Source organism: Sarcophilus harrisii, chromosome 1, assembly GCF_902635505.1.
Source record: "Sarcophilus harrisii chromosome 1, mSarHar1.11, whole genome shotgun sequence".
NCBI lineage: Eukaryota > Metazoa > Chordata > Mammalia > Dasyuromorphia > Dasyuridae > Sarcophilus > Sarcophilus harrisii.
Genome location: NC_045426.1, coordinates 439,641,088 through 439,662,513, shown reverse-complemented (window position 1 = coordinate 439,662,513; position 21,426 = coordinate 439,641,088). Strand labels below are relative to the sequence as shown.

Genomic DNA, 21,426 nt, shown 5'->3' with positions numbered 1-21,426 from the left:
GAATTAATGGATCTTTCCATCCACTTTATCATGAATTTTCTTTTCTGTGTTATTGCCCCTAATTAAAATGTGAGTTCCTTGAGAGTAGAAAACTGTGTTACTTAAATTTGTATTTCCATTTCTTAGCACATAGAAATGCATTTTCATTCATCTGTCTATCTAGTCACTTATTTATGATACTCTGATATGTAATTCAAGCAACATTAAAAATCCAAAAAAGCATAGGATTAATTGGTTACATGAGGCTAACAACATTTATCACAAAAGAATTTACTCACTATAATCAACTTAAGAGGTAGTGTTGTGTAATTTATAGAATTGGCCTTCAAGCCTGGAACTAGGAGTTTGGTTTTCTTACTCTAAATTAATTTTCACAACAAAATAATAGGACTACTACCAAATAACAAGTGTAGATTCATGTATATTGTTAATAACAGCAAACTTAACCTGTGTCATATATATTTCACCTACTTGCAAAAGAATGTATACCTCCACATTTTTAATGTCTAAGACCAATTTAAAAATTATTATTAAATAAAAATAAGACAAAACAATTACATACCAAATTCCCAATGTTGACATGTAAGATATGTGTATATTCTTCTATCGCTTTATTTTTATCTTCAATTTCACAATCAGAAGAAGTTACTGGCAACAGAACAAGGATCAGTGAAGGAACTCCAAAGATAGACCTAAAAAAAACTAAATTCAAGATCATATAAGAATTCTATCAAGTGAATATAATCCAAGTGAAGTTAATATATTTTTAATAAGTAAAAGTTCATCTTTATCGGTAGAGATCATAAAGTTCTCTTTACTTTGAGAACTTTATTATTTTGAATAGAGTGTCATTTTGGAATACGGCTTTCTTTCACTGCAATTAGGCAGTTTACTCTGATTAACTGACTAGTTTGAGTAGAAGTGATAGAGGTGAGGCAATCACTGCTTTTCTCAGAATCTGATAACTATCTGAAATTGAAGGATTAACTCTAGGGATAGAATGTTAGCTTAGTCTTTTTAGATTTTTTTGGTATTCATGAACACATGTACATTGATGTGTATATATACACATGCATATTATACATGGCTATATACATATGTATATATAAACATCCAATGTCTCTGTTTATACATACATATATACATGTATATACATACACACATATACACAATTATCCCTTTCACATTGTGAATTTTTGCATTGCAATTTCTATATACTGCAGGTTGGTATAAGAAATTAAATGGGAATTTTGGGGGAGTATTGTGGAAACCACAAAAGTTTGGAAATTCAGAATTGCATAAAATATATGTATAGTATTATATAATATCAACATATTTAATATCATAGTAATTCAGACTTGTCACTGACATTTTTATAACACTTACTATGTGCCAGGCACTGTGTTAAGTGCTTTACAATTATCATCTCATTTGACTCTCACAAGAATCCTGGAAGCTAAGTGCTATTATTATCCCCATTTTACACTCAGACAAATCAACTTGCCTGGGGCATATAGATAATAAATGTCTGAGGTTGAATTTGAACTTCAGTCTTCCTGATTCTAAGCCTGGCTTTCCATCCATTGAGATACCCAAATTATTTGTTAAAAATGTATGCAGCTTAAAAAAAAATTCTGTTAGTAGTGGAACAAAAAAATCAAATTGTCTGGTTGTTTAAAACTATCCCGAGATGATCTTGCTTACTGTTTCCTTTCAAATTATAAATAATTTCCCATTAAAATATGGGATTGCATGACTAACTTTGTGGACTTGTTGAAAATGTAATCCCCCATCATTCATTCTCATCTTTTGAACAGGGCAAAATGTAGTTTATATCCCTTTTCATTAGTATTGAGCCCTGTAGGTGAGAACTTTGCAGAAATTGTTTTACTGGATCTTAGTATTTAATATTTAAATTTTTATCTAATTTAATTTGACTAATATTTAAAAGAATCCCCTTAGAAATCATCTTAATGAATTAATCTTCATTAATAATTATAATAATAAGTAATAATTTAATTAATAATTATTTAAATCGGTAACTTAATAATTTAATTAATAAATCTGAGTTTTTGTTGGTTTTTTTTTTGGTTCAACTTGTTGCATTTTTTACTTGACCTTAAAAAAAATCAGTAATTAATGAAAAATCCATGAAAAATCCTATGGGCCATTAAGCTTAAACAAACCAATGAGAAAATCAATTTTTTTGGAGTCTTTAAACATACTGCACCAATTCAATTACACCAATATATTATTATACTTTGAAATGGCTTTCAGAACAATAAATAAAAAGACAAATTCAAATAAAAAAGTAAATTTTGTATTATTGGAAAAATTATATAAAAATCACGATGAGTAAAACAATTGTATGCAGTCAAGTTTTCCTTTTTCTGTCTTTTTTAATCTTCTAGGAATAATATGTCAGTAAAATCACTACAGAGCATTTCCAGTCTGATGATAAGCAATCGATCATTTATTCACATTTGTACATGAGAGAACAGGCCTGATAACATTCTTCCCTTAATTTCACCTTGAAAATAATGTTTCTGCTATCTGAACTGGTTACACTACCTTGGAGATCAATCCAGGTAACCACACTTTGATTCCCACAAGGCATCTCCAAGCACTTTCTGAACATTAGGGAAGATCACTCATGAAGGTAAAAATTGGTATACCCATTAGGCAGATATATAAACAGCCAACACCTAGAAGTCTTGCCTAGGAGGGATAGAAATCTGGAATACCAGGTTTCCTTTCCAGCATCATTAATTCCATGGAAGTTAATTAAACATTACTCCTGTGAGAACTGGCTAAAAAGCAGGGTAGAATCCAGCAGAAAAATTGGCTGAAGGTGTTCCTGCCATTTAAAATTTCCCTTTTAAAGAATCCATGAATTTTTCTGCTCTGGAATCAGAAGTCCTAGGTTAAGAATCCCATCTCTGATAATTATGAAGTCCCTTTAGTTCTAGGTCAATTACCTATTGATGTGGTGCAGCCTTTAGGAGTGATATACTAATAGCCCATGGCTACCTGGGTTTGGGAATGGTGTAATACAGTCCTTAGGCTAATGTATTTCTTCCCTTAGGAATATCACTTCACTTGGCCAGGATGCCGAGTTCAAAAGATTGTTGCCTGTCAGATAAAAGCCAGCTGGCCAGTGATAACAGGGCTCCTGAAACTAATCAGAATCAATAATGGAGTGCTTAAAGTTAATGCAGGTGTAGTATAAAATTGGCTAACTGCCACTTCTTAAGAACATATTCTGAAAGGTTTTACCCATCCCCCAGTTTTGCCCATATAACTATAGATAGGGCATAAAGTAAGAACTTGATCACTCCTCAACTCTACCTCTAAGCTATAAAATTATATCAGCAACATAAAGCACTTGGTTTCTCTTACTTTTCCTTATAGAAATTTATTTGCTTCTCCAGGCTCTTTGCTAACTTCTTTTGGAATTTAGCCCACTTTAATTGGTGTTACTATTAAAATAGACTTTGCTCCATCACTTAGAGATGATTCTAAGCCTGAAATTTTTATAAGACACTTCACAATACTGGTTTGTAACCCCAACATTTTGGAGTCTCCCTTGACCTCTAATATTTGATGGCCTGTAAGGGAAGATTACCCCTCAGGATACTGATCTGGAACCCCAACACATGTGCATCAAGTAATTCATTAGTAATGTTTTTGTTTGCTTCCCTTTTTTACTTTGAAAGTGTTGCTTACTTTTATTTAGAGATGATAATGGATTATGGCTTAGGTAGAACTATAATGGGCTCAAACTCTTTTCCTGGGAAAAAAATGCCATGTTTCATATTGATTATTTTTTAACTTTATTCATTATTGTGCAGGTATGCATCAAAAAGAGCAATTTTCCATGTAGTTAATATTCTAGTATTTTCACTGTACTTCAATCTATTTTATATGTTTGCATCACCTAAAAGAATCATGAGTATGTAACTGAATCAAAGGTTTTGTAAAACCAATAAGGGCTTGTATTCAATTCAATAATTGTTGAGTTTTTTCAGCCATTAATTACTTTCTGTGATCCCTTTTTTTTTGGCAAAGGTATTAGGGTAATTTGTCATTTCCTTCTTTAGCTCATTTTACAGATGAGAAACTAAGGCAAACAGGGTTAAGTGACTTGTTCAGGGTCATACAGAGAATGTCTGAGGCCATATTTGAATGCAGATCCTCCCAGTTCCAAGGTCAATGCTCTATTCACTTAGATACCTCTGGAGGAATTAGTAGGGAGCAATATTTAAATAAAAGGAATGACATTAATTTCATAATTTAAAATGTGCTTTTGGGCAAATTTGGGGTAGGGGATATAGGTTTTTTCTCAAACTCCCTATTCTACCTGCTCAATCAGCTGGCATTATTTATATTTCTATGTGTTCACTGAAATATATTAATAGGATCACAGATTTTGAACTGAAAAATACCTAAGAAATCATCTAAGAGGCATTCTGGGAAGATGGAAAAGTAATTTAGAAATTTCCATGCTCTCTAAATTTTCTACATAAACAGACAGAAAAGCAAAACAAACTGAATGTAGGACAGCAAAAATAAAGGGGTAATAGCAGTTGTTTTAGCAGAGTATACTGTAAACACTTCTAGTCCAACACCACTGAATTAACAAACAGTAGGCCCTGAGGGAAGCAGACTAGGTCTCTAGAAATGTTACTTCAACTTTCAATTCATACACAGTTTAAAAAAAATTTATCTGATGAACTTTTATATCACAGCTATAGAAACTTTAAACCAAGGAATATCAGAAGACTGAGTGAGGGAGGATGCAGGGACCCCCAGCCCCGAATTGAGAATCAGGTCTGGTTGTGCCTACCAGATGTGATCCCTCTTGGCTGTGGCCCGAGAGGAGTGATGAATGGAACATTTTGGAGATAATATGGCTGGAACCCTAACTGTTGCTGAAAGGGGAGGAAAGGAGTTCCTGAGCATGAACCACTAGACAGAATTCAGAAAACAACAGTAAGGAAGACTAGAACCTAGGGCAACATCACTTACAAACAGGGATTAAAACTTGATGATATGATGAAGATGATGATACTTAGTTGCTAAAAATAAAACAATAAAAATAAAAATGAGTAAGCAAAAGAACCCAAGTACAGATAGCCATTTTGGTGTTAAAGAAGATTTGAGTTTATGTTCAGAGGAAGATAGTGAAGTAAAAAAAGTTATTACTACCTAAAAGGGTAACATCAAATGATTACCCTCTCCCCCAAAAAGAATTTAAAAATCAAATAAAAGCAAAAGCAATCTAAGGAAAATTATGAAAAAGTAAATCAATTGGAAAAAGAGATGCGAAATCTCAAGGAAGAAAAACCAGAGTTGAGCAAGTGGACACAAATGACATTATAAGACAATTAACCCCCTCCCCCCCAAAAAAACTGGAAGAGAATCTAAAACATCTCATTAGAAAAACAACTGATGTAGAGAACAGATCAAGGAGAGACAATATAATAACTGTTAGACTACCTGAAAGTTATGATAAAAAATAATCTGAGTATATATTACAAGAAATTATTAAGGGAAATTGTTCTGATGTTCTATAATAAGAGAGCAAAATAGAAATAGAAAGAATCTACCATTCACCCTCTGAAAGAGATGCCAGGAAGAAAAGTTATAGAAATGTCATAGCCAAGTTTCAAAATTCCCAGGTTAAAGAGAAATTTTTGCAAGCAACAAGGAAAAAAAAACACATTTAAATTCTGCAGAAAATGAATCAGGATTTCACAAGACCTAGTAGCTTCTACACTAAAAGACAATAGAGCTCTGAATATTATATTTCAAAGAACAAATGAGCTGAGGTTGTATCCAAGCAAAGTTGAGTATAATCCTGAATGGGAAAAAAAACAAACAAACAAACAGGCATTTGATGAACTGAAAGACTTTAAGGCATTTGTAACTAAAAGACTAAACTCAATGAAAAATTAGATATAAAAGATCCAGAAGAAATATAAAGAAATCCTTAAAGACTTTAAATGAATGAGGGAAAGGAAAAAGGAGAAAGTAATAAGCATAGTATAAAAAGAGAGGCTGAAAAGGAAAACAGTGAGTAAAAATAAGGTGGAGGGAAATTCTCAAATAATAATTATAAGTTTGAATGTGGATGATATGGACTCATTCCATAAAACAGAAATGTATAGCAGAATGGGTTAAACATAAAAATCCAACAATATGTTGTTTCTAACAAACACATTTAAGAATGAGAGCTACAGAGTTAAAATTGAGAGTTAGAGTAGAATTTATACTTTAGCTGATGCAAAAAATGTATTAATTATGATCGCAAACTAAATTATAAAATAATTTCCAATTATTTTTTGGTCTCCTTTCCCCTGGCTTTTTGTTGAATGTAATTTTTATCGCATTGTGGTCTGAAAAGGATGCATTTACTATTTCTGTCTTACTGCATTTGGGTCTGAGGTTTTTATGTCCTAATATATGGTCTATTTTTGTATAGGTTCCATGAACTGCTGAAAAGAAAGTAGTGTACTCCTTTCTGTCTCCATTTCGTTTTCTCCAGAGATCTATCATATCTAACTTTTCTAGTATTCTACTTACCTCTTTGACTTCTTTCTTATTTATTTTGTGGTTTGATTTATCTAATTCTGAGAGTGCAAGGTTGAGATCTCCCACTATTATAGTTTTGCTGTCTATTTCTTCTGGCAGCTCTCTTAATTTCTCTTTTAAGAATTTAAATGCTACACCACTTGGTGCATATATGTTTAATATTGATATTGCTTCATTATCTATGCTACCCTTTAGCAAGATATAGTGCCCTTCCTTATCTCTTTTAATTAGATCAATTTTTGCTTTTGCTTGATCTGAGATCAGGATGGCTACCCCAGCTTTTTTGACTTCACCTGAAGCATAGCAGATTTTGCTCCAACCTTTTACCTTTACTCTGCATGTATCTCCCTGCTTCAGGTGTTTCCTGTAAACAACATATTATAGGATTCTGGCTTTTAATCCATTCTGCTAATCGCTTCCTTTTTATGGGGGAGTTTACCCCGTTCACATTTATGGTTAAAATTACCAATTCTGTATTACATGCCCTCTTGTTAACCCCTGTTTATGCTTTTCTCCCTTGTTTCTCCTTTCCCCCCTTCCCAGTATTAAACTTGTGAGCACCACTTGCTTCTCACAGCCCTCCCTTTTTAGTATCCCTTCCCGCCCCCCCCCCAGAGTTCCTCCCCCTATCTTACTCCTTTCCCTCACAGTTTCTGTATTTCCTTCTGCTTAGCTTATTCCTTCCCTTTTCCCTTTGACTTTTCAATGAGGTGGGAGAAGTTTCACCATAAATTGAATATGTCTAAAATTTTTCTCTTAAAGCCAATTCTGATGGCATAAATTATAAAGTAGATTTAACTAAAAGAGATAAACAGGGTAGCTTCATTTTGATCAAAGGTACTAGTAGATAAGGAACCAATATCAATACTTAACCTATAAATAACACATAATATAGTATCTAAATTTTAACAAAAGTTAAATGAATTATAGGTGAAAACAGATAGTAGTACTATAATAGTAGGGGACTTAAATCTTCCCCTCTTAGAACTAGATGAATCTAACAAAAAAAAAAAAAAAAAAAAGGAAGAAGGGAGTAAACAAAATTTTAGATAAACTAGACATGAAAGCTATATGGAGAGAATGAATGGAAATAAAAAGGAATGCATCTTTTCTCAGAAATTTATGGTAACTTTACAAAAACTAACCATATCTTAGCACACAAAAATTTTATAGTTAAAAGCAGAAAAACAGAAATATTTAAAGTATCCTTCTCAGATCATAAATCAGTGAAGATTTTAAGAAACACTGATTAAAAAGTAATTGGAAATTAAACAACTTAATCTTAAAGAATGAGTGTTAAGGAACAAATCATAGAAACAATCATTTCTTAAAGAGAATTACAATAATGAGATAACATATTAAAACCTATGGGATATGGCAAAAGCAGTGATTAGAGGAAAATGCTTACATCAATTAAGTAGAGAAAGATTAATGAATTGGGTATTAATTTAAAAATGAACAAATTTTTAATTCCCAATTAAACACTAAATTGGAAATCCCAAAGTTAAAGCTGACATTAATAAAATTGAGGATCGACAAAAGAATTGAATTAATAAAAATAGGAGCTGTTTTCATGAAAAAACAAATAAAATAAACAATTGGCTAAATGGATTTAAAGAAGAGAGAAGAAAACCAAATCACTGTTATCAAACATAAAAGGATGAATACATCATTAACAAAGATAAAAATTAAAGCAATTATAGGAAGTTATTTTGTCCAATTATATGCCAATAAAATACCAACTTCAGTGAAATGGAAGACTATTTATAAAAATATAATTTGCCTACATTAGCAGAAGAGGAAACAGAATATCTAAACCTACTTTAGAAAAAAATTAAACAAGCCATAAATAAGCTTCCTAAAAGTACATTTACATGTGAATTCTATCAAACACTTAAAGATCAACTAATTCCAATGCTAAATTATTTGTAATAAAAATTAAAAAAGGAATCCTGCCAAATTTAAACCAGGAAGAGTAGAAAAAGAAAACAAAAATTATCAATCAATTTCATTAATGACTACGAATGCAAAATCCTAAATAAAATACTAGCTAAAATATTGCAATATATTGAAAAGATTATAATAATCTATTTATATGTAATCTAACATCTTTATTTTACAGATGAGGAAGTTATGCCCCAGATAGGTAAAATGATTTATCTAAAATAGTTTCTGGTCATCCCTGTGATCTTAAAGAATGGATACGAATTGACAGCAGACTACCTCTACTTTCTAGGCTCACTCATCACTAAGTGTGTATTCAGATGTAAGATGTCAAAATATTTTGGAGACACTGTTTTCCAGAGCTAAGGCTCAACAAGCAGCATGTGCCCTGAGCTCCGCATAACAACTATCTTTTGTGTTTTGGTTAATCTTACCCTCTGGCAGAGTGGTATTGCTTTAACCAGCATCAGGCATTCACTAAGGTAACTTCCTCTATTTCCTAAGGATCTTCACATCTTCATATGCTCACAATCCCTACTGTTTGTAACTTAGGTGAACTGAATCATGCTAACTCTCCTGTACTTCACATCCTCTACTGTGATACAATCAATCAACTTGGAAATGGACTCAGGAAAGCCTGCATTGTCCACATTGCTAATCAAGACCTAAAAATGACTGCATCATGGTCCAGCCCACTGTGGTTTTTCGTGGTTAAAAACCCTGGCTTTTCTCCAGCATGTTAAGCCCTTCTTCTCAGGAGAACTGCTTGCAAGCATTTTTGTCTCTTTGAAATTAATTAAACTTGTGTTAGATCTCTGACTCTCCTGACTCTAGCTTTCTCTGATTGGCTCCAGCCACCTACAAATTGGAAACCAACTCTGTTCTGGTTGACGAGTTTCCTTGCAGCTCCTGAAAATAAAAGTAGGGTTCCTAGCTGATAGAATTTCTGACTTCAGTTCCAGGACCCTATCTACTAAGCTGTGGTGTCTTTCAGATGCTCTAATATTCTAGTCATGGGCTTTTTGCTTTGTACCATCGCCCCATAGTGCTGATGATGCTTCCCATCTGCTAGCCTTCCCCTTTATTCTTTGGCATTTCACTAGAACTCCTTTGTTTCAAAACCTATTGTGAAACATGTTCTCTACATTTACTCTTATCTGTCTGCAAGAACATTTTTGTTTTGTTTTGTTTTTATTAGTCCAAGGGGCATAACATACCCAAACTGACCAAACAGAAAATTTTCCAGATTTATGTTTTAGTAATTTATAATTCTAAAAATGGCTCCTGAATAATCTATGGAACCAATGTGCTATAAATCCATAGTGCAGCTCATCTGAGCTCATAAACTGAGTTGTGTCCTCTCTTTTTCATGTCCATTTGCATTCATGTCATGTCACTTTGAATATATAGACATAAATAAATCAAACAACTGTTTTCTTTCCATGTTTGGCATTAGGATCCAGAAGATCTATATACTCTATGCACAACAAAGGGATAAAAATCTTGGGGCTAGGAAGTCACAGCAAACACAGATCTGAAGCTAGAAGAAGCTCACAAGCCATCCTTTTATTTTACTAGTGAAGAAACTGAGGTCTAGCAAGTTTGAAATGACTTGCTCAGAAGGTTGTGCCAGAGGTGATATTTGAACTTGAGTACTCTTAATTCTAAGATCAACATTCTTTACCAAAATTCCTACATGAACGATTCAGCATGAAGTCATCTTTCCAAAGGCAAAGTTCATTAAAGGAGATTAAACCATAGATAATGAAATAGTATTATGCACAATTAAGTGTCTAAATACTACCTATTCCTTGTGAGACTAAGTTATAAAGATCAAGAATCAAATGAAGAGAAGGCTGATCCCACGTTTTGCTCCATACTCTCTGTAGCCTCCTTTTCTTTTCCTTGTGTCATTATTCATCCTTGACATTGATTCAGTTACTTAAATGGCAAAAATAACAGACAGTAGTGAAGGATTTTTTTTTTATGGGGGAAAGGGTATATTGGTGAGTCATTCAAGTTGGGAATGGCTTAAAGAAAGAAAAGAGTGTAATTTTAAGTACTTCTAACTGCATTTTGCTCTTATCCATCTACTATATTAAAAACTTGATACCATCTTCAACACAAAAAAAGAAAAAAGAAAAAGAGAAAACAACAAATGTTACAAAATATCTGCCCCAATTTTAGGGAAGTATTTTCTACCTAAAGTGCATCATTTTTTATTACACTTGCTTTCAGAAAAGATTTTATAATTTTTTTCAAATAACATTATTTTGTGCTTTGACAAAAGTCTGAAATATGTGAGCCTGGTTACATTGAGGGAAATCCCTCCCAACTGTTCTATTCTAGAATCCCATGAAATACTCTTTTTCATTTTCCTGTCCAAACAAAAAATGTCCAAATTATTGTTTTGTATGGTGTTATGAACAACTCTATTCTGTCATCTTTTCCAGTTCCCTGTATCTCTTCCAGCTGCAGTGTCTCTGTCATCCTTTCCAGTTTCTTTCCTAAAATTTTTGTTCTGTTGTTTTTTTTTTTTTTTTTTTTTTTTTTTTTTTTTTTTTTTTTTTTTTTTTTTTTTTTTTTTTTTTTGGTAACACATTCCCATATCCTCAAATTACCTCCCTTCTTGGTTTTTCCCCTTCTACCTCTTAAGTCAAAAAAATAAACAAGAAATTTTAAGTTGCAAATTATTCCTAAGTTTTAAGAGCAGGTAAAAATAGTATTGAAAACCATTTTCTATTATTCTCTTTATTAGACATATAACTTTTCTTAGCTATTAAAAAAAAACTTATATGTGACTAAATACAGATATGGCTGGTATTTTTGCAACCACAATAGATATTTTAACCTCTTCCCGTCTATTTTACCGTGGAGTTAAAGTCACAGATGGATTTGGGGGTCAGTCAGCAGAAAATTCTATTGGAGACTTAAGAAAAGGCTGAGAATTGAGGTGATGATAAATTTCTAATTCCAGTAGAAGTAACCTCCCCAGAATAAGATTTCAGAGATCTCTCTCTCTCTTTGTCTCTCTGTGTCTGTCTGTCTGTCTCTCTCTTCCTCCCCTTCTCTCTTTCCCTCCTCCTCTCTCCCTCCTTCCCTCCTCACATCAAAGAGTCTCCTCATCCCCCAAAACACAGACCTACCTTTTGTCACTGGATTTATTTGTAAAATCAGAAGGGGTGCAATTTTGATTTCAAGTTCTATCCAGAAAATGAGATTGATCTATGCCTCATTCTGTCCGTTTCCTCCATCCTCTCCTTTGAGGGTTATGACACTTAAACTATTCCACTCCCTCAGTATAGCGCTATTCCTTTCACCTTCCTTTCTTCCCTGCCCTTTCTCCTTTGGGTGCCATAAACCTGTTGGCCCTTTGCACAGTCCATAACAGCTGTCCACAGAAAATAAACAGCCTGGATTCATTCTTTGCTAGTTTTATCCAATCTCCTCTCGGTTCTTCAATCCATTCTCTTTTTCAGTGGGGAGGAAAGGGGTGGCAGTGGGGTGGCTTGTAATTCCGATTTTGATTCATGCCTAACTCTTTATCCAAAGTAGATCTATAGGAAAACCCAGAACTCTGCATGATTCTGCCCCCACTACGAGTCTGTGGCTGGGTTCCGGGCAGCACGAGCCAAGTACAGCCCTAATCAAGAAAATCACAATTCCACTAGGGGAAAAACCCGGGATTTTCCAGTGACCTGCCGGAGTGGGGTTTAAAAAGGCGCCTTAGGGGAGCTTCGCTTTCATTTCGGCTGAGCAGTCGGAGAGCTACACGCACCCTCCCTGCTTGTCGGGTGCCAGTAAAAAAGTAAGCAGGCACGGGCGCAGTGGGACAGGAGACTGGTCTCGGTGTTGGGTGTTCGGTGTCCGGGATCGGGGATTGGGCTAAGAGAGGGGGTGGTCTGCCGGCTGGACTAGGGACTGGGCTGGAGGATGACCCGACTGAAGGGGCGGGGAGCGCCCGCAGTTTTTCTCCGTGCAGGAGGAGCGAACTCCCGCCGGACGCAGCTCCCAGCTGCCCTTTGCTACTCGCCAAGGGAGGCGCGGCCCCAGGTGCGAGAGGCTGCACCTCGCACGCACGCCAGCCCGCTGGAGCCAGCAGCTTGGAGCGGGAGAGCCTGGGCGCCGGGAGGGTGCAAAGTGCAAGGTGGGGCTGCAAAAGAAAACCAGTGGCTGGGGTAGGGGCTATGCGGATCCGCTCGGCGCCCCGAGGTGCACGGGACGCTGTACCTGTCACGCTTACCATGGAACATGGTCTGCGTGCGCTGCAGGAGCCGGCTGCGGTCATGTTGGCGGCAGCAGAGTCTCATGGCCCATGGTGGCTGCCTGCCTCCGCCTCCTCCTCCGCCGAGGTTCCCGGGAGTGTGCACAGGGCCAGACGGGCTCTACAGCTGGCTCGTCTCACCCACGCCGCGCCCGCCGCTTCATCCATCCCGGAGGGGGGCGGGGGGAGGCGGTGCACGCCACAAGCGGGCTTGGGCTTCGCTTGCTTTTTCCGTGACTTCCGTGTGCCAGGCCAGCGGTCTACTTTCAGTTTCTACTTTGGGTCTTGCTCTGAGGGAGTAAACTTCGGGTTCATCTCTGGGACATCTTTCCCCCGGCCCGCTCCCTTCTCTCTTACACTGTTCTCTCTGCCCCTTACACCAAGAGTCTTTCCTCTCGTAGTCTGAGTACTTCTGGAGACTTTCCAAGCCGTTAACTCCAGGAGAAATTGTTGACATTGGAAAGGGATGGTCCCGTTATGAATCAGAGCGATCCGGGTCAGTCTTTCCAGATGACCTTTATCACATTAACTAAATACTACGAAGTTATAGACTTGGGGTAACTTTTTTTTTTTTTTTTTTTTTTTGTGGCTAAGGAAACTATTTGCACAGCATGCAAGGGTGGGATCCTAAGTGGTACAGATGTCTACTATATCAGTCTGATGCTGATGCTTTGGGAATTCCCAAGCTGTCCAGTAAAAAGGAAAGGTTGAGTAGGATTGCATGACTGAACTGGTTACACCCTCCTCTCCACCCTTAAACAATATCATTTTACATGCCGACTTATGTACTTGTATCCACTAATAGCTATAGTGCCTTGCAAGGATTTCTGTCTCGTTCAGAACATATGGGTGGGTATCTTTAGTTCAAGAAGAATCTTAGTCCAAAATAACGTGAACGGAGACAACTCTCTCAAATACGAATTTATCTTAATTAACTTTAATTGAATCATTGAGATGTTTATTAACTTTGTTTTTGAGTTTAGAAGCTTCTTGTGAATAGGGATTATTTTATTCTTTACAAACCCAACACTTAGCACTTTCTTGGGCTCATAATAGGCACTTAATAAATGCTTCTTGATTGAAGGGGGGGGCAGAAGATCTGATTATTAAATATTTAATAACGGAGTGTTGGAAAGAACACTGGATATGGAGTTGGGCTTTCTGTATTATAATTCTAGCTACTTATTAGTTATGGGATTTAGGAAAGAGTTAACTGCCATTACTATGTGGTCTCAGCTTCCTCATCTAGCAATTGAATTAAATGTGTGTAAATGAACTCAAGAAGTAAATATAACTACATAATTATCTCTGCAACTCGGTGGCTTTGGAAGTAAATGCCTTATTCAAAAGAAAAAAGGTTAGGTAAAACATGTGAGGGGGAACTGAAAATGATTGTATGTATTAGAATAGTTTTGTGTCAAGGCATTGAAGAACCAAAGTGGGATAGCATTTGGAATAAGATAAATAGAGCTGGGAGGGGAGTGATTTTTTTAGTTAATATATTACAGTACCTGGACCTAACAAGAGGAAAAAGATTTTAAAAACAGATCCCAAGGTGCATGATACAAAAGCATAAGAGGTAGTGGGAGTTGAGGGGAGAATGACTTCAATTACCTGGACATAAATTTTAGCTGTTTTCCTTTTTGGATGTGATACACATTGACAGAGGAGGTGGTGGTTGCTGGGATGGAAATTATGGTAATTTTAGGGACATGGAAATGATAGAATTTGTGATACTGAAGGAGAAGAAAACTGAGATGAATTTGATATTCATCCATGGATGAATGGGAATGGATGGAGATTTAAAATAATTTTAGAGAAGGGATAAAAAATATGTCATTGATCCAATTACACAGAACAAATGAGGCTAGTAGGGATGAGAAGCTGGGCTAGAATGAACTTTTGAAAAACAAAAAGAAAAAGAATTTAATGAATGGACAAAAGGGAAATCATTATATCTTTTGTTTTTTATGTTACATATCCAAATCCACATATCCTCCTTCCTTCCCAGAGTGCCATCCTTTATACTAAGGAATTAAAAAGAAATGTCTTGGAGTGGGAGGGGAAGGAAAGGGAAGGGATGAAGGGGAGTTCAACATAATGAACCAAGATATCAAAAAAACCCCTCAAACATTACATGCGGTTTTCTTGCATATAGCGTACTTGCCTTAAAAGGACATTTAGAAAATAGGAAAGCAAGAGAATATATACAATAGAGTAGCATGATCCTTTAAAAATAGTACCTAGGTTCCTAAAGCTCATAATAAGCCAAGGCTAGTAAAGAAAATTAAGAATAACAAAACCAGTAAGGAAAAGAAAGGATAATGAAATTTTTAAAAAATTGTGTTTGGCAAAAGAGTTTCAGAAAAAACTAGTATTAACATTGAAGATATTGAAGACAATGATATCAAATTGTAGAGAATGTGGAACTCCTCAACTCATTTTCTTCAATTTTCTATATATAAAGGAGAGTAATCTTCAGAATGGAAAAGACAGAAAAAATACTATCAGAGTTGCTCCCCCCAAGATAAGTAAGGAGAGAGTAAGAAACTATTTAACTAGATTTAAATTTTCCTCAGTTACTGAGAGAACTAGCATATATGATTGCTGAACCATTGAGAGATTATAAAGAACTAAAGAAGAAAAAAAAAAGAAATGGGCAAGTTTTGCCTCAGTTTTCATCATAAAGGGGAAAAAAACAATCTTGCAAACTCTACAAAGAAAAATGATGCAGACTACAATTTTAAAAAATAATGCTTGGAATATAGCAGGCACTGAAAATGTGGATTGACTAATAGGATATGGAAAAATAGAAATAAGGGCTGGATACCAAGATTAGGTGCATTTAGACTGAAGGAGTAGACCTAAAAAAGTCAATAATAGTTTGATGTCAGTTGAGCAGAATGTTTCCAGAAATCACCAGAGATCTCTGCTTGATTCTTTGCTGCTTAATATTTTTTATTTTCTTCTTTTTTTTTAATCAATGAATTGTTTAACATCTTGAATAGGATGTCTATTAAATTTACAGAGGATACAAAGGTGGGAGGGAGTGCTAACACAGGATATTACATTTAAGATGCAAAAATATTTTGATAACAAACATCAACATGAAATTTAATAGAGATAAAAAGAATTTTACACTGAGGTTCAAACAATAAATTTACCAAGTAAAAGGTGAGGGGTTGTGACTAGACAACAATTTATCTGGTAAACACAGGGTTTTAAGTGAACTTCATCATAAGTCAACGTTGTGCTAAAGCAACCAAAAAATCTCCTGTAATCTTAACCTGTAGTTGGAGAAGTAGAGTAATCAGAATTGGGGAGCTGAGAGTTTTCTCTGTCTTGGTCAGACTACATCTTGTATATTTCTTGCAGTTTTAGCTACCAAATTTTTGAAAGGATTCTGAGTTGGGAAGGAGGCAGAGGAAGGTAAAGAGTATGGTAAAAGATCTCAGCATCATGCTGTATGAGGAGATGATGAAAGAGCTAAAGATATTTATTCTGGAGAAATAATGGCAAGTTAGACATCATTTCTGTCCTCACATATATGGAAGAAGGATTGATCTTGATTATTTTGGTTCCAGGGGAGCATAACCAAGAGTAATAGGCAAAATTTGTCAGATATCAATTTAGACTTGATGTCAGGGAGTCCCTCCTCCCCTTCCAACTTCCTAATAATTAGAATTATCTCCAGGTGAATGAGTTGCCTCAGGAGGTTGTAGATTTTCCTTTGCTGGGTGTTCATACAAGTCTGGGTGTTCATACAAGTCTGGGTGTTTATAAGCTATTTATAAGCCATGTTGGATATGAGATAGAAGGGATTCTAGTTAGGGTTAAATTAAACTAGTTGATGTTAAGGGCTGTTAAGGGGTGTCCTGAAATTGTCTTTTTGAGTTGCCATATTTTCCAGAACTACTGGCCCCAGAGCATGCAGGAGATCCTGAATCTGTCAAGGATGAATTCTGTTACCCCCCAAGCTGACATAATTTGTTGTTTGCACCCAAAGCTGGGTTCCTTGTGTGTCCTTGGAAGGCAAGACAGGCCCAAGGCAGTCTGTGTCAGGCTGGGAAAATCCTTATGTACCTGGGATCCTTTGCAGATATGTAGACCCTCCTATCCACATAGTCTAGCCTGCCTAAGGGAAAAGAAAAAGACTTTTGCCATCACTTTGCCCCTCCCCTTTAGGAGGGGTTTTTGTCCTTTTTTCCACCTTCATTGCACTTTTCCCCTCCTATGTCATGCCCCTTCCTGTTTTCTCTTCCTCCTTCCTTTTTTTTTTTTTTTTTTTTGGTGGTGTACTTTCATAAATATGCAAACTTCTGTAAGGACTGTGAACTCTTTGGGTTCCGCATATATGTTCATTTCTCTTGTAATAAATCTAGTTTTCACTTAAGTCTTGTGATGTTGTGCCTGTTGACAGTGGTAAATGAAGTCTCTTTCAACTTTAAAATTTAGTATCTATAAGATGGGAAGATCCAAACACTTAAGAATTCTAAGAAGATAATTACTTTAATACTTGTGAGCAACACAAAGATAAAGAAAAAGGTGTAGAAGAAGAAAATAGAAATAACAGGGAGATTCCTGGGAGGATAAAAGGGGTTGGTAGTGAAAGAAATGATACACAATATTAAATTACATTCAGAAGATGGTATAGTAAAATATATGGCACAGTATATTTCCCCTTTATCTGAGTTGAACTCTCTCTTTATACCCATAAGGTCTATTGTGAGAGTGGTTCTAAAGCAAAATAAAATGATGCACATTTGTAGAGAACATATGTGGCAAAGGAGTACTTCCCACTTTTGGCTCTGGAAATTTTTTTCAGGGAGTGGCTTCTTTGCTAGACTGGTAATTTGGTGTTAAGCTAGGCTACTTTTCCATTGGGTTGGGCTACTGCACTGCTGCTGGTAATATCTTCCCCACTTCTGTTCAGAGGGAAAGGTACCAACAGTTTCCCTGTGATTTCTCCAGACTGTGCAATGCAAACAAGTACTAAAATTACTGGCAGGGTTCATCCATCTCAGAGTTGATTGTTTAGTCACCTCCTGAATTATGTTGCTACTGCAGTTGGCTCTGTTGAACTTTGTGAGGGAAAAGATGCACCATTTCAAACTTTCTTCAAGTCTTAAAGGGAGAGGAAGATTCTGAGAAGAAGCCAACATATTGGGGAAATAGAACTTCAATCATGTCCCTAATTCCAACTTACTACACTAGGGACTTTGGGGAACTTCTTGGGTGAGCTATGAGACTATAAGTTGAACTGAATTATCTTGCTCTCAACGGGAGAACTATTATCTAGTATATATATATTTGATCCGATTTCTGTTTTTCTATCAGATTGATAAATGGGTTTATCTGGTACTTGCCACATATATTTATTGTGGAACTGGCATTTGATGAGAAGGAGATTAAGCTTTGGATATGTAGCTTAGGTCCTTCCTCTCCCATTAAAGGACAGGAAGTAGCTGTGTTTCTTGAACTTCAAAATTACTTTCCTTAAACTAATAGTATTTAAGGGAATAGATAGATATAATTCTAGCCTGATATCCCTTTTCTCTAAGCAAAACTGATTAGTCAGTTTCTGTCCCCAACTTCTTGTATTGCTCTCATCTCCCATGCTTTGCAGGAATCAAAATCTCCTTTAAGGAAGGGAAGTGGAAGAGACACTAAAGATGTCAAATCTTGTTTCCCTGCAAGTCATATCTAGACATACAATTGTGAACTTAAGTATCTAACATGAGGAAAAACATAACACATCAACATTCTATCTAACTTCCCCACCTCCTTACACCAGATAGATAGATAGATAGACAGACAGACAGACTTTAACAGAGAGAGAGTTCCCGCTCTCAAGGAAATCAAAGTGTAATGGGTATTATCCAAACCAAGCTTCCATCCCACAGCTAGTGTGTGGAGGTAGAGACAAGAGAAATTTAGTTTTGGAATCTTAGAAGATGTTTTTATATCTAACAGAGGATTCCTAGGATTTCCTGTCAATGGGATTGTATTGGATGCTCCACTTGCTCATAGATTAGGAGGATACTTTTCAAACTTTTTAGAAGAAAGAGGAGGTACAGTAATAGCTTGATTCCCCAAGAAATCTGCATTAGGCCTGAGATATTTGTCATATAAAGTAGAAGTCATGTCACTCTCAGTTGGGCAAGATTTTGTAGCATGACTGAACACAGGCAGATGAATTGTCAGTATCTTTCTTTTTGTTCTGACATCAACATGAACTGTTACCAGTTCTTTTTGTGAGTAAATTTCTGGTTTTACAAATGAATCATCTCAGAGATAGAGTCCTGAAGCTGATATTTTAAAATTTCTTTTGGACCCCAACCTCAAAACACAAATCTTCAACTTGTTACCAGAAAATAATTACAAATCATGTGAAATTTCTGACGAAATCTGTAATGAAAACTAGAATAAAATAAGTTATGCCATTAGAATTATATCTCAGTCTTGGAATTTAGTGATGGTGGCTATGGTTGTTGTCCTTTATTCTTGAAGAGGACCAAAATGACATTACTATGTTAGAGTTGAGTTACAGTGTGTCCAACTGTGGCTGATCAGACCAATATGAACTCAGAAGGCTCTACCACTAGTCAGACACAAATAGTCTGTATGACCATTTGGGGTGGACTCTGTAACTTGGCGCATCTTGTTAATCTTCTGAGCTAATCTTTGCTCATAGAGCACAGCTTCTTCTCTAATGAAGGCACACCATGCTGGGCAGTCCTGTGCCTGTGTCTCCCTTGTCATATAATCAGTTCCAAAATGTTTAAGTGAGACTTTGAGAGTGTCCTTGTATCACTATTTCTGACCATCTTTTGAGTGCTTGCTATGTGTGAGTTCTCCTTAAAATAATCTTGGCAACAGGCAATCATGACTTTGTGAAACTTATGTGAAAACTAGGTTTATTATAATAGAAATGAACATGTATATAGAACCCAAAGTGTTCACAATCCTTTAAAAGTTTGCATTTTTATGATAGCAGGTCAAAGGGAGGAAGAGTATGGCTTGGGAGGGAGAAAGGTGCAGTAAAGGTGCTAAGAGGACAAAAGCTCTTCCAAAGGGGAAAAGTGAGGTGATAGCAAAAACCAACTTCTTTTCCCTTAGGAACTATTAGGGAAGATAGGATGGTATATTTCTCTACAACAATCCCAGCTGCACAATCAATTTCTCAGCCCTTTGGTGATTGGTGATTGTCTTGACCCCAAAGACACACAGGGATCCTAGCTTAGAATGCAAACAACACATGTCGGCTCAGGTTGGGACTTCATCCTTGACACATTCAGGGTCTCATGTGACTTCTGAGTTCCATATTTCTAAAAAATCTAGCAACTCAAAAAGACAGTTCAAGAGACCCCTTAACATTTCTTAATAGGGATGGAGGTGAAATGATCAGACCTGTGATTTAGGAAAATCACTTTGGTGGCTGAAAGGAGGATTGATTATTAGTGTGGGGAAAGATTTGAGGCAGTCAGCCTTATCATTAGGTTATTGTAGTAATTCAAGTGTGAGGTGATGGAGGGCCTGAACCAGAGGGGAAGTATTTCAGAGGCAAGAAGGGAATGTATTTGAGACATGTTGGAAAGTTAAAATTAAAAATGGGAATGGGGTGAAAGATAGTGAAGAATTGAGACTGATCCCTGAATTGTGAGCCTAAGTAATAGGAAAATGGTATTGGCCTTTATAGTAATAATGAAGATAAAAAGTGAGGAGGTTTTAGGGGAAAAGATAATGAATTCAGCTTTGGACATGTTAAGTTTAAGATGTCTAGTGAATGGACTTCCACTTTGAAATGTCTGAAATGCAGTTGGAGAGCGATGTGAGAAGTAACAGCTATTGAGGAAAACTATCTTGGAGGAAGAGCAATAGTGTGGAGAAATCAGGACAGGTTTCATGTAGAAGATGGTAAGTGAAGGAAAGAGAAGGTAGAGAGGAATCTGACTCTATGAGTAAGATTAAGGAGGGTTTGAGTATCAGATTTATAGGGTGATCAGTATAAAAAGTGAAAATGCAAAATGGAAGAAAAGCAAAGGGTAATTTTACTGGCTGCCAGAATTCAGAACTCTCATATAAGAATGCCCAGTGAGGCTAAAAAGATAGCTTGAGACTAAATTCTCAAAGGCTTTAAAACATTAATAGAAGAAGCAAAAAGAAGCCCTAGGAATTGATTAAATAAAGAAGTGACATTGTTAGAGCTCAAGAAAAATTTTTTTTGGTAACTGTATGTAGAATGGACTGGAATAGCATGAAACAAGTCAGAGAGATTAATAGGGAGGCTGTTACCATCATATAGATGAGAGGTGATGAGGGACTGGAAGTTCTGTGAGTGTGGTAAGAAGAGGTCAGATATAAGAGATGCTGTGGAGGTAGCAAGGGTAGGATTTGACAACTAATCAGATCTGTGCCATTTAGAAAAAATGAGAAATAAAGGATAATGCTGATGTGGTGATGGTAGAAGAGAGGAGGATTCTGGAGATGGAAAATGCCATTTGGGATATTCAATTTGAAATATCTCATAGGTAAATGATGATACAGAACTGAAGCTGGATATATGTATTGGATATTTTGTAATTTTGTAATATTGTAATATTTTCCTACATGTAAATAGAGAG

At 36.0% G+C, this 21,426-nt stretch overlaps 1 protein-coding gene across 1 annotated transcript in view; it reads right to left on the bottom strand.

Moving 5' to 3' along the window:
- Nucleotides 1-12,923, bottom strand: part of IL7 (interleukin 7) — a 39,745-nt gene extending 26,822 nt beyond the window's left edge. Inside the window, exons 1-2 of the mRNA XM_031946233.1 lie at nucleotides 12,782-12,923; nucleotides 563-702 (exon numbers count right to left, since the gene is read on the bottom strand). Coding sequence (XP_031802093.1) covers nucleotides 563-702; nucleotides 12,782-12,848 — 207 coding nt within the window. The 5' untranslated portion in view covers nucleotides 12,849-12,923. The remainder of the gene's footprint in view (nucleotides 1-562; nucleotides 703-12,781) is intronic.
- Nucleotides 12,924-21,426: the final 8,503 nt, after the last annotated feature.